The sequence below is a fragment of the Myotis daubentonii genome, chromosome 14, assembly GCF_963259705.1.
Source record: "Myotis daubentonii chromosome 14, mMyoDau2.1, whole genome shotgun sequence".
Classification (NCBI taxonomy): domain Eukaryota; kingdom Metazoa; phylum Chordata; class Mammalia; order Chiroptera; family Vespertilionidae; genus Myotis; species Myotis daubentonii.
In genome coordinates this window covers 33,174,046-33,188,419 of record NC_081853.1, presented here as the reverse complement: position 1 = coordinate 33,188,419, position 14,374 = coordinate 33,174,046, and the positions used below count along the sequence as shown (strand labels likewise).

Below are 14,374 nucleotides of genomic sequence, written 5' to 3'. Positions count from 1 at the left end.
TTGCCTTTTTTTCTGTCTCTTAACATCTTTTATCATCTCAGCCTCTCTGATTTCTGAATCACTTAACCCCTCCTTCATAGCCCTTGGGAACTCAAACCTCCTGTTATTTTATAATGGAGAGGAGCTTAACTATCTCTTTCTCTCCTCTTACTCATCCAGATGACACCAGGGGCTCAGGGAACTTCAATTTTCCTAAGCAAAGAAGTCATTGAACTATACCACTCCCTCCCCTCCAAAATAATAGCACTTCTCACCTCTGAGAAGAATTCTCATCTCTGGAGCAACAATCTAAAATATCATTTCTTTTTCTCTTCACCAAACTCCGATTTTGAAGAGATCAGCTCTCAAAGTAATAAAGCAAGTAGAAGATAATTCCAACTACAATCGCAATGATTTCTTTTCTGGAATGTAATGAAATGATTTGGAAATTAATTTGGGGGATAAATAAGCTCAAAGAACTAGGAAAATCTTAAAAAGAAGAGTAAAAATGAAGGACTAATTCTATCAAGAATAATTTAAACACTTATTGTTAGGGTGGAAGAATGAGCAAACAAAGAAGTAAAACCTGATACGAAGTCCAGAAACAGATCTAAAAGAAGTAAAAACAACTCCAAAAGAAAGTACAGGCAACTATTTATGTAATCCTGGACTAAAACTTTCTAACCATAGTAGTGTGAGTGAGTGTGCGTGTGCATGTGTGTGTGTGATTCTTAAAATAAATAAATAAGGAAAAAATAGCATGCTTTATAACATGAATGAACTTTGAAAACATTATGCTAAGTGAAAGAGCCAGACACAAAAGACCATGTATTGCATGATTCAATTTATATGAAATGTACAGAATAGGCAAATCCATAGTAGATTAGTGGTTGCCAGGGATTGGGGCAGGAGATGCCTGCTAATGAACATGGGAGTTTCTTTTTAGAGTGATAATTTTCTGGAATTAGGGACTGGTAATAGTTGCTCAACTTTTGAGTACACTGACAACTAGTGAATTGTATACTTTAAAGGAGAAACAATATCTCAATTCAAGATCTTGAAGATAAATCAGTTCCACTTGGGATACGATAAACAAAAAATTCCAGCATGCCAGTAGAGAATGGTTAAAGACTGTGTTAAAGAAAAAAGTATTTAATGACACTGTTAAAGTTGTAAGGCAGACTTTATTCTGGATCATTGAAATAGGCTTAGGGACCACTGCAATGGGATTTTACTGTAGGGATGAGAGATTCAGCTCAAACCCTAATACATGTGGGCAAGTGAGAATTTAGGAAGGAATAGGGGTCAGGATCCTTGGATAGAAAATACTAAGATAAAACATCAAGGCGTTCTGGCTAACCTGACCTGTCAGAATTCTTGCTGAAGACAAGCCAGGATGATCATCCCCTGTGGGTAGTGGAGGATGAGGGACCAGATCATATATTGAGGGTGATTAGATATTGATGGGGCGGGGGCGAGGGGGGCAATTAAACTGACTTAGCAGGGTTCTTGATAAAACTAGGTTTGACAAGAAAGTGCGTGGAAGGGACTATGAAGAAGGTTCAGGAGGAGCCTGACTAAAGCATCTTTGTCAAATGTGAATTAAAATAATTTTTAAAGACAAATGACTAATCCTATCTAATAAAAGAGAAACATGGTAATTAGCATACAACTGCTACCCTTCCCATTGGCTAATCAGGGCAATATGCAAATTAACTACCAGCCAAGATGGCGGCCGGCAGCCAGGCAGCTTAAAATTAACATGAGGCTTGCTTGCTTCAGTGACAGAGGACTCCAACGTTCCCCGCCTGCCTTGCCGGCCTCTGAGCCTGCAGTTTGAAACATTGTAACAAATATAGAAGCTAAACAAAACCCCAGAAACCTGCTTTCAGCGAGCCGGGATCTCAGAGCTAGAGTTATACATTGTTTCGATTATAGAATCCAAACAAACCAGATACCTGCTTTCAGCAGCAGAGGCCTCAGAGCTGGAGCCAGAGCTAAAGCTGGCCCAGAATAAAAAAAAAAAAAAAGGACAGGTTGGGAGCTTCAGTCACTCACCAGCCTGAAAACAGCCCTCAGCCCCTCACCCAGACTGGCCAGGCACCCCAGTGGGGACCCCCCACCCTGATCCAGGACACCCTTCAGGGCAAACCAGCCAGCCCCACCCATGCACCAGGCCTCTATCCTATATAGTAAAAGGGTAATATGCCTCCCAGCACCAGGATCAGCAGAGCCGCGAGGCCTCCCAGCACCGGGATCAGCGTGACAGGGGGCAGCACCCAAACCCTCTGACTGCCCTGCGGCTCTGTGTGTGACAGGGGGGCGGGGCCACAACCTCCCTATCCACCCTGCTCTGTTCGTGACAGGGGAAGGCGCCCCAACCTCCTGATCAGCCCTCCTCTGTGCCTGATACGGGGGACCTCCCCAACCCCCTAATGGGCCCTGCTCTGTGCGTGACAGGGGGCAGCGCCCCAACCCCCTGATTGGCCCTGCTCTGTGCGTGACAGAGGGTGGCGCCGCAACCTCCCCATCGACCCTGCCTTGAGTGTGACAGGGGGCGGTGCCCCAACCCCCCAATGGGCCCTACCCTGAGTGTGACTGAGTGTGGCATCGCAACCTCCCGATCCGCCCTGCTCTGTGCATGACGGAGCGGCGCCCCAACTCCCCAATCGGCCCTGCTCTGAGCCCGACCAGGGGCTGCACCTAGGGATTGGGCCTGCCCTCTGCCACCCGGGAGCAGGCCTAAGCCAGCAGGTCGTTATCTCCCAAGGGGTCCCAGACTGTGAGAGGGCACTGGCCAGGCTGAGGGATCCCCCCTCCCCCCCTGAGTGCACAAATATTTGTGCACCGGGTCTCTAGTCCTATCTAATAAAAGAGAAACATGGTAATTGGCATACGACTGCTACCCTTCCCATTGGCTAATCAGCAAGATATGCAAATTAACTGCCAGCCAAGATGGCGGCCGGCAGTCAGGCAGCTTAAAGCGAATATGAATGAGGCTTGCTTGCTTCAGTGACGGAGGACTCCAACGTTCCCCGCCTGCCTTGCCGGCCTCTGAGCCTGCAGTTTGAAACATTGTAACAAATATAGAAGCTAAACAAAACCCCAGAAACCTGCTTTCAGCGAGCTGGGATCTCAGAGCTGGAGTTGATACAGAGTTCGATTATAGAACCTAAACAAACCAGATACCTGCTTTCAGCAGCAGAGACCTAAGAGCTGGAGCCAAGCCTCAGAGCTAAAGCTGGCCCAGAATTAAAAAAAAAAAAAAAGAAAAAAAGGAGCAGTTGGAAGCTTCAGTCACCCGACAGCCTGAAAACAGCCCTCAGCCCCTCACCCAGACTGGCCAGGCACCCCAGTGGGGACCCCCACCCTGATCCAGGACACCCTTCAGGGCAAACCAGCCAGCCCCCACCCATGCATCAGGCCTCTATGCTATATATTAAAAGGGTAATATGCCTCCCAGCACCAGGATCAGCGGAGCCGCGAGGCCTCCCGGCCCTGGGATCAGCATGACAGGGGGCAGCGCCCAAACCCCCTGATCGGCCCTGCTCTGTTTGTGATGGGGTAGAGCCATAACCTCCCCATCGGCCCTGCCCTGAGTGTGACAGTGGCGGCGCCCCAACCCCCTTATTGGCCCTGCTCTGTGGGTGATAGAGAGCGACGCCCCAACCCCCTGATTGGCCCTGCTCTGTGGGTAATAGAGGGCGGCGCCCCAACCCCCTGATCCGCCCTGCCCTGAGTGTGACGGGGTGGTTCCCCAACTCCCCTATCGGCCCTACTCTGTGAGTGATAGCGGGGAGCTCCTCAACCCCCTGATAGGCCTGCTCTGTGTGTGACAGGGGGGAGCTCCCCAACCCCCTGATGGGCCCTGCTCTGTGGGTGACAGTGGGGAGCTTCCCAACCCCCTGATGGGCCCTGCTCTGTGCTTGATGCAGGGAGCTCCCCAACCCCCTGATGGGCCCTGCTCTGTGCATGACAGGGTACAGAGCCCCAACCCTCCTGATGGGTCCTGCTCTGTGCATGACAGGGGGCAGCGCCCCAACCCCCTGATTGGCCCTGCTCTGTGCGTGACGGGGTGGTGCCGCAACCTCCCCATCGACCCTGCCTTGAGTGTGACAGGGGGCGGTGCCCCAACCCCCCAATTGGCCCTACCCTGAGTGTGACTGAGGGTGGCATCGCAACCTCCCGATCCACCCTGCTCTGTGCATGACAGGGGGCGGCGCCCCAACTCCCCAATCGGCCCTGCTCTGAGCCCGACCAGGGGCTGCACCTAGGGATTGGGCCTGCCCTCTGCCACCCGGGAGCAGGCCTAAGCCAGCAGGGCATTCTCTCCCCAGGGGTCCCAGACTGCGAGAGGGCACTGGCCAGGCTGAGGGACCCCCCCTTCCCCCCCGAGTGCACAAATTTTTGTGCACCGGGCCTCTAGTTCTATATAATAAAAGGCTAATATGCAAATCGACCAAACAGCGGAATGACCAGGCACTATGATGCGCACTGACCACCAGGGGGCAGACGCTCAACGCAGGAACTGCTCCCTGATGGTCAGTGCGCTCCCACATGGGGAGCACCGCTCAGCCAGAAGCCAGACTCATGGCTGGCGAGTGCAGCAGCGGTGGTAGGAGCCTCTTCCACCTCCGTGGTAGCACTAAGGATGTTCTACTGACAGCTTCCTCGACTGCAGGCTGGGCTGAGGAACACCCCCCCACTCCCGTGCATGAATTTCATCACTGGGTCTCTAGTAAATACATAAAATGCAAACTAAAGTAATGCGATGGAACATTTCCCTGTTTCCTTGGCAAAGATGGAAAGAAGTTATAAATTTTTCTTATTGGGTAGGTTGTAGTCTAATGGATATCCTGATACTGGTATTGATGAAGGTCAATTTGACAACATATTTCAAAAGCTGTAAGTTGTGTCCTTGTGATTTCATTTCTAGGAATTTACTTAAAGTAATGCTGTGTGCCATTTAAAATAAAACAGTAAAGTAATAGTTTCAACACAGAGAGAGAAATTTAGAATGTATAATATGTAAATGAAACTGACCAATAGAAGGGCACAGGAAAGGCTGGAGAGATAGGTCATTTGTATGTTCTTGTATCTCCTTACCTATATTTTCTGTTTAGCTACATTTTCCAAATGTTCTGTATTAGAGGTATCTTTTATAACAAAACAACAGAAAAGTTATTTAATATATAATTTCAACCCAAAGATTTTTGGGTTGTTTGTTTGGTGAGCACCATAGTGGAAATGAGATTAGAAATTTCTTGTTTCTCCTAGCCTGTGTGGCTCAATGGTTGGGCACCAACCTATAAACAAGGAGGTCACCATTCAATTCCAGGGCAGGGCACATGCCCGGGTTGCAGTTGCATGCTCAATCCCTAGTAAGGGGTGTGCAGGAAGTAGCCAATCACTAATTCTCTCAACATTGATGTTTCTATCGCTCTCTACCTCTCACTTCCTCTCTAAAATCAATAAAAAAAATCTTTTTATTTTTTTCTCTTGTTTCAGGAGATTCAGGGGAGATTAATTGGAAGCCTCGAAAGTTCCAAAGTCTGATTCTTACTCTCTAGTTACCCATGTAATTTTCCTTCAGTGGTGTGCATAGTTTTAGGATTTGACCAATTGGCTAACTGGGAGTTTTATAACATACACTGTTGTCAATTAAACTATGGTGTATGCAGTCCAAGAATGTTTCCTCTTCGGAGGCAGGTGTTTTACTGGTGGCCTTTACAACTAGGATCATGTGAAGTGGAGTTCTTTCTGATTATTGACTTGATATCACAGTTTTCTTCTCCCAATTTCCCAGACAGAATCATGAATAAACTGGAGGACAAGAAGGACCAGATGATACCATGAAGAGAAGTTTACAGGCCCTCTATTGCCAACTGTTAAGTAAGTTGATGTCGCGTTTCTTCTTTCCTAGAATATAAAAATGTTATCGTTTGTCCAGTGCCAGAAACTTACACACATTCTGGAGGAAGACCAGGGTTTGGTCAATGAGAGAGGACAGTAAATTTTCCCTCTTCTTCATCTAAGTTACTCTATTGCCTTGGGTATCCATTGTAATGTAGACTCTGTCACAATAATTCTAAATTAACATGTTCAGCATAGTTAATTCAAGAGTGAGTGTCAAAAACACTATTGCTCTTGTTTTTGTGGCAGAATAAAGGGTGTTCCAGTGTGACTCTCTGTAAGTTTCCCATGGAGAAGGAATGGTAGGCTGTGTTTTATGGACTTTGTTACTTGGCACCCGTTACCATTCAGTATCTGCACAGCCTTTGGCTTGGAATATTTTGCATAGTTATACATGTTCTTAAATAATGAGTGTTGAAAATGTAATTTAAGTTTGGTGACAGAGTGAAAAGTATTCAATTATGACTTTCTGCATGTTGCTCATGTGTTTTGTGGGTTGTGCTGCAAAGTGCCAGGTGCTACTTAATGCCTGTATAGCCTTTGAGATAGGAATTGTTAACGAATGAATATAAAAACCAATACCAGTTGGTGGGTTTGATGTTCAGACTGACCCACTCCGGGTCAAACAAAAGCCATTGAGTTGGGAAAATCTGGAATTCATTGTGTTTGTCTGGTTCTTGCCGAGGTAAATAGAGGGCCTATCTCTCTTAGGCTGAGTGGCTCCTTAACTTTTGCCAACAAAATAGCATGAAAAGAAATTGAGATGCAAATGATCAGTCAGCCCTTAGAATTTAGCAATTCAGGTTATGTTGCACCCCAGTTCAAAGCACTTTATCTGCAGACAGCATTCTGGATGGTATTTTAGTCAACTCATTTCTGCTGCTGAATTATAATCCCTGAAACGCAGATCACGTTAACCCGTTTTCAGCCTGGTGGAATGTCGCCAAGAGTTATAGGGACTCTTAAGTCCTTTCTTCATGTATTCCATAGGACTGTGGGTTTATTGTTGCTTCTTTTTATTTTTAATGATAAGCTTTCTTGTTAAAGAAAAGGCTTTACAGATTGAAGAAGCAATGTCATCAAGGAATGATTAATTCTGCCTTGCCGGGAGAGGGGACATCTGAAGGGTAAATAAGATCACACACACACACACACACACACACACACACACACACCCTCACCCTCAAGAAGGAGAGACAGCCTTTGCAGGCAGAAGAACCAGGAAATGAAAAAAGAGTATAGACAATTTGGGAGGCAGCAAAATATTTTTCACCTATGCTGATTATATGCCCCAAAGTTTTCATAATATTATAAGGTCCAATATTGTTTGAAAGGCATCAGGTGAATATTCCGTGGTTCAGAGTCAAGTCTTATGCTATCACAAGGCCCTTTCAAAGTGGAGCATATGCAAAACCTGAAGGGGTTTCCTCAAAGATTATCTGGATCGCTGCATAAACCTACTCTGCCTTAACACTTTCCTTGCAAACTCGCCTGGCAATGCAAGCAGCCCAGAGTAGGCAGCTTCCTACTGGTTAGGAGGAAGGTAGATAGTGGCCTTCGATAAACTGCTCTGATTACTAGGTAGCTGGTTGTGGGCTAGAGCCCAGCTTTGTACAGAGCTGGGAGGGTGGAGCACTCAGGCACTAGATTCAATTAGTCTGACTTCAGAGCATGATTTTTACAAGTTCATTGAGATGAAGTACTGTTATTGTAGCATTTTTTTCTCATGAGAGGAATTGGATATTTAGAAAAATATCTGCCATGCATGCATACACATACACACATAATAGCTCATATATATCATTGGTCAGCCAATTAGTAAGTTATGCCTAGATTAACAGTGTCCACAAACAAAGTGTTTCTCAGTGTCTAAAATAGACTTGAGAACTACAGAACCAACATAAATTTAATAGTGACTTAATATAACTCAGCAAATTGACAATTTTGAATGGGGGAGGGGGGGAGACCTGATAAAGAGAGTGTTCTGATTATATTTTGTTGCATAACAAACGACCTCACAACTTTGTAGCTTAAAGCATTAACAGTCATTTATTTTGCTCACGAATGTGCAATTTGGGCAGGGGTTGGCAGAGACTCCAGTGTCTGGGATCTGGGCTGGCATAACCCCAGCAGCTGGAGGCTGGAACAGCTGGGGCTGGCCCAACATTTATTGTTCCCTGAGGCCTTTTTACATGACACAGTGGGGCTTCCTCACAGCATAGTGGCCTCAGGGTGTACAGACTCCCTACATGGCGGCTCACGGCTGTGAGGCCAGGGCAACGCCTGCAAGGCTCCTTATGAATTAGGCTTCGAAATCCCAAGACAAGTGCTTCAGCCACATCGTGTTGGCCAAGGAAGTCACTAAGACCAACCCTGGTTCAAGGGGTGAGGGATTGGACTCCACCTGTCAACGGGAACATTAGTAAGAATTTGTAATCATAGTTAGTTTACTGTAGAGAGTGTCTGTTAAAAACAAACAAGCAATTACTTACTAGTGGACATGAGCCAGTTCATGAGTCATAATCGCCAGAGAATCTGCGCCCTCTTGAGTACCTGCTGTGTTCACAGACATCTGCTGATCAGTTTCCCTGCATCCTCTCATTTATTTTAAAGGTACCTGTTTTAAGATGAAGAAGTGTTACCAATGAGTAGGTTAAGGACTGATTCATGGTGACCCAGTAGTGAGTGATGGAGCTGAAATTCACACGTAGGTCTTTCTGACCTCCTTGTTCATGCCTGTCTTTTCTTCCTGCCTGGCACCTCTATCACTCCCCAAAAACCAGCAGCGTGGCCCCTTTGCTGTCCCTGTGGCTAGGCAGGGGGGCTTCTAAGCCATGATTGGTAAAGTGTGCATCATATTCGTTATGTCAGATGATCCTAAGAAAAAACACACCCAAGCTCTCTAGGTCAATGCGTCACAATCAGCAGTCGTTGGGGCTTATGTGGGCCTGATAGGGGCTGAGGGATGCAATCTTTGGCAGGCAGGGCCACTGAGGTTTTAATAGTTTACTTTTATTACAACTGACTATCTCTGCCTTTGTTTTATTTCCTGGACTCCATTCCACAGTGCAGTACTAACTTTCATCCTGCCAGCTTTAGCCCTTTGGGAAGGGTTAGCACATTTTACCTCATACCTTAGAACAGCGACAAGCTTGAGGATGAGGGGGTGATGAGGACATTCATGGTTATGTAAGTATTAGTGGATATAAGACACATAAACAAAGGCTCTTTATGGTCCTCAGTAATTTTTTAGAGTATAGAGGGGTCATGAGACCAAAATGTTTGAGAACCACTGACCTAAAGATAAAGCCTAAGTTCCTTAGGTTAAGCATTCATGACTGGTCAGTCGTCTGGTTCCAAACTACTTTCATGCCTCATCTCTCACCACTTCTCTCCTTTATGCCCCTACCCCCTAAACACACCCCACTTTACCCAGGGGATGCCCACAGTGTGTCCAGCCACCACAACATTTCATCCCCAGCAAAATATTTAGCTCTGGGTCTGCATGTCCACCACCCCCTGCAAATCCATCGCTCCTGTGCTACTAACAACGCTGCTCCTGAGAAAATAAAGGAGCTTTCTGCTCCATTTAGTAGCAGAGAGCAGTTTGTCTGCCTGCAGTTCTCTCTGGGAACCACCAATGGCTATAATAATGGTAATGACGCATTGGTCTTCTATCGGATAATGGAAATGGAGGCATGTACTTGTTTTCCTGTCTTCCAGCTGCTTGGGTTTAGGGACTCCATTTCATTCATTCCCCCATCTCTAGCCTAATCTAGACTTTGAACTATAGTGGAATTCAATATATGTTTAGTGTAATTACCATATTTCATCAAATCTACAATTTCATTCATTGTAAGATACACTGTTATTTATGAACCACTGAAAAAGAAAAAAAATGCTGCTTGAACTATAAAACTATCACATACCATCAATTACATCTTACAATGTGGAAACACATATATGGGTAAAATAGAGAATTACTAGGATGGATTATGGCTGACTGTGTTACATAGTCCCTGAGCTCCTGCCACGAAATTCTGCTTTAGGGCCAAGTTTCAGCAAACCCATCTGTATTCCCAGCTCCCACCCCAGGAAGGCCCCGTGTTGCAATATCTGAGTAGCTGGGCTGTCACTAACTGAAGTGGGCTCATGTAGTCTGTCGTCACAGTTGGTTTCTCCCAATAAGTGAGGGGAAATTCTCTCTGAGGTTAAGGAGGAAGAGTTGTTATAAATCGTAACTGACATAGTAGTTAGGTCTAAACAAATTGTTGACCTCAGAAATGTAGGTTCTTGCCCTTGCTGGTTTGGCTCAGTGGGTAGAGCATTGGTCCACGGATAGTCAAGGGCACGTACCTCGGTGCCAGTCAGGGTGCTTTTCAGGAGGCAACCAGTTGATGTGTGTGTCTCTCCCCCTCTCTTCCACTCTCTCTGAATATCAATGGAGAAGATATCCTCTGGTGAGGATTAACAAAACAAAACAAAAAGAAATGTATGTTCTTTTAGATGTTACAGGCAATCATAAAGATGTCGCCTCGTGTATGTATATGACTTGAGGGATCTTCACCTCCTCCTCCTCTGCCATGAAGGTGTCTTCCCTTCCCTTGTACACTGCCGGGTCCTAACCTACATGGAGGAGACCGTGTGGCAGCCACGGTTAAGGGCTTGGATTCTGGATTGAGATTGCTTGGGTTCATATCCTGGCTGACTACTAATTCTTTCCAAATGATGTTCACCCTTTTCCATACAAAGCATGCCAATTGAGGGGGCCTTCTTGCCAAGCAGCTGTTGGACCGCCTGTCCACCACCCCCTGCAAATCCATCGCTCCTGTGCTACTAACAACGCTGCTCCTGAGACAATAAAGGAGCTTTCTGCTCCATTTAGTAGCAGAGAGCAGTTCATCTGCCTGCAGTTCTCTCTGGGAACCATCAATGGCTATAATAATGGTAATGACACATTGGTCTTCTGTCGGATAATGGAAATGGAGGCATCCATTTCATCGACAGTGCAATTTAGTTTTTTAGACTGGATTACACTGATTGGCTTTCATCAGTGTTTCTCAAACCTGCCTGTACACTAGAATCCCCTGGGAGCTTTTAGCAAATCCCCTTGCCTGGCCAGACCCCAACCCAGACCAGTTAAATCAGAATCCTGGGGGGAGGTGGGACGTGTGGGGCCTGGTCATCAGATGCTTCTAATGTGCAACCAGTGTTGAGAATCACTGGCTTCGAGCAGTGGTTTAAAGCTTCATCATCCCACAGAATCACCTGGAAGGCTTGTTTAAATACAGATTGCTGGGCCCTGCCCCAGAGATTCCAATTCAGTAGATATGGGATGGGGACAATCATTTGCCTTTCTGAGTTTCCAGTGATGCTGAGGCTTTAGTCCAGGACCACACTTTGAGAATCACTGTCTTGGACTTATGAGGGCTACTCTGGGTCAGGAGATGCTCTCAGCATCCCTGAATCACTTCAAGTTTCATGTTACTGGAACTTAGTTTTTGCTCTGTTTTAAGGATGAGAGGAGTGTAAGGCATGGACTAGCTAGGGTTATAAAGCAAAGGAAAACATAAGCGGGGCCCTTGGCTAGTCACTGCAGTGGGCCCCCTTTAGAATTTGATTTTATATGACTATTTCTTTCTCACTTTATGCTGGATAATTCTTTTCCAAATCAAGAATTTGAGGCTGGATTTTTTTGTTCATTATGAAAAGATTTGCAAATGTTCTCTAGGGAGAACAGGTCTCTGGTTCTGAAGGATAAGTCATTCACACAGAAAAATTGAGGAAGTAACACTTTGAAATGTGACATTAACCCAGGAAGTTTAGGCGTGTGGATTTTTAATGTCTTTTACATTTTAAGTTGTAATTTTTTAATTTGCTTGAGTCAACAACTCTTATGCAGATTAAACAAACCTTAATAAGACATTCTTATTGTAGCAATGCCAGTGAAGACTGAATAATAAAATATTTTAAAGAAACTCAGTTTTATGACTTCCGAGTACATTCGGAGGGTAGTCATGCTCACACTTAGGAGAGCTGTTGACTAATGCAAATTTAAATGTTAACTCTTAATGAGTAACTTCCAATGTCTATAGGAACATACCTTTGCTAAGACATGTGGTGTTTGGATTTAAGGATGCACTTTGAGCTCTCACTTCTTCTCTTAGTAGTCATGTGACTATACAGAGTCCTTGACCTCCCAGGACTTCTTCACCTTCCTTAACTCCAGTGCACCGATGATGAGTATAAACATCAACCTTGGGGTTTATTGAGAGTTAAGTCAGAAGGGTTTGAAAACATTTTATAAGTTGTAAAATGCCTTCCAAACATGGTTGTTGTTTCACTACTGTCCTTAGTTAACTTATTTCTTTTGCTGTTCTGTTAGCAAATCCTGCTTAAAAGTTTAAAAAAAGAAACGTGAAAGACAGTCTAGCATGCCCTCACCCAGGTTTCATTTCAGTGGAACCCCCATTAATGCACTTAAACCTCATCCAATGGGGACTAATCTAACAGGGAGATTTCTAGCTTATTAGGACCTGTTAAAATTCTGAAGATTGTTCGAATAAGAGAAGTTTGAGCAGATTTTTTTAAATAAAGGAAGGGGATTTTTTTCCAGAAACTTCATGTTGGCTTTATAATAAGACTTCTCTGAGAGTTTTCTGAAGCATTTAATCATTGCCTTAACAAATGTGATGGACACTGGAGATTCTTTAGTCCAGAATCCAAGAACCCAAGAGCTCCCAGCCTTCACACAGAGACTAGAGTACAAACATGATTAATCGTGTGGTTGTCAGACAGTGACCTGCTGTCTGTACGGCTCTGTGGAAAATTCTGGGGATACAAAGAAATGGAAATCATAATCTCTGCTTTCTAGAAGCTTCTAGTATAATCAAGAATACAGGTACAGAAGATGAAAGGAAGATAGTATGTTATAGGCTATAGTAAGAAGCAACAGGTCAAGCCAGGTTCTTGAATCCAATGTCACTAGTAATAATGATGACTTCTGATTCTTTTATGTACATTTTAATTGGTCCCAAAGTTGGAGAGAGGTCGTGATTAGTCCCCATAACCAGCACTACAACCAAAGGAGACAGATGAAAATAAGCCTTTGTACTTCATACAGTGTTTTCGCATCTCAAATGCAATTTAGTCATCCTGACAACCCTGTCGACAGGCATAATTTTTATAACCATGTTACCATTAAGGGAATGGAAACCCAAAGAAGACAAATCCTAAAAGAAACTTGGATCCAGGTTTTCCTACTCCAAGTCTAATGTCCTTTCCAGAGTCCCACAGCCCCCATATTTTACCTGAGTCACAGTTTTTGTGACCTACTAACTAGGCTGTTATGCCATCTGATTGTGTGTTTCTTCTTGTAGTTTTTCACCTTCAGTCAGTGAACTTGTCCAGCCTTGTCCTTGCAATATGTTTCATCTGATTTTAGAAACTCTGGTGGTTGGTATTTTTGTCCTCCCTGCCCCCACCCCTATGTCTGTTTAAAGAAATAAAACAACCAGTAGCAGGATAAAGAGAGGGTTTGCCCAGCCGGTGTGGCTCAGTGGTTGAGCACCAACCTATGAACCAAGAGATCACGGTTCTTCCCAGTCAGGGCACATGTCCAGGTTGCAGGCTTGATCCCCAGTGTGGGGCATGCAAGAGGCAGCCAATCAGTGATTCTCTCTCATCGGTTTCTTTCTCTCTCTCTCCCTCTCCTTTCCTCTGAAATCAATTTTTTAAAAAAAAAATTTTAAAAGAGGGATTTTTCTCCCAAGTCAGATATTGGCTGTGGAATATTTGAGAAAAGAAATGTTACAACCCATTAAGGGGATGGGCCATTCCTTTCATAAGCCGATGAATCTGTAGTTCATTTAGCCTCATTATTTTTGAGTTAGCAAGCTCTGGTTGTGCCATCCTTATGGCTATATTTTTAGAAGTCTTAGATTATTATAGCAACTGTGAAAAGGGATGGGAAAAGAAATCTGGCTCCCAGTATACATCCTGCATGTTTCTTGAATTAAATTTGTCTTTATCTGGCCCTCAAAAAATGCTGTGCCCACCCTCTGCTGATTGAAGGCTGCTACCCTTGGGTGGCTGCTAACCAGGCCACCAGATGATAAGAGAGGTTTCAGGGCCCTGGTGGCCCTCCTCCTTGTCCAGTTGTTTATTCTGGGTACCAGCTGGATGTGGGAGGGTAGAGGTGGAAAAGGCCAGATAGGAAACATGGATAACAGTGACATCTTCTTCACACTGCCAAGTGAAACATGAACAATTTGTGTAGAGTCTGATATTCTAGTCACGGCACTTAAACCTCATTCCAGCCAATGTGACAGGAGCAGAGACAGTCATGAGACATCCTGCATCAGAGGAATTTGGGAGGTAAATAAATATGTCAAACAATGGGGCAGCATCAGAGCAGGGAGGGCAGGGAGTGTTGGCCCTTAAACGGCTTCTCTCACACTTGGTTAATTATACAAAAGCTTTG

General features: G+C 44.9%; 1 protein-coding gene across 3 annotated transcripts in view; it reads left to right on the top strand.

The window, feature by feature from the left end:
• Nucleotides 1-14,374, top strand: part of TMEM108 (transmembrane protein 108) — a 257,869-nt gene that overhangs the window by 130,361 nt on the left and 113,134 nt on the right. For 2 of the 3 annotated variants that reach the window (XM_059663932.1, XM_059663931.1), the window contains exon 3: nt 5,786-5,871. In XM_059663932.1, the coding sequence (XP_059519915.1) occupies nt 5,832-5,871 (40 nt within the window). In that variant the 5' untranslated portion in view covers nt 5,786-5,831. The remainder of the gene's footprint in view (nt 1-5,785; nt 5,872-14,374) is intronic. The other variant, XM_059663933.1, reaches the window with a different exon arrangement.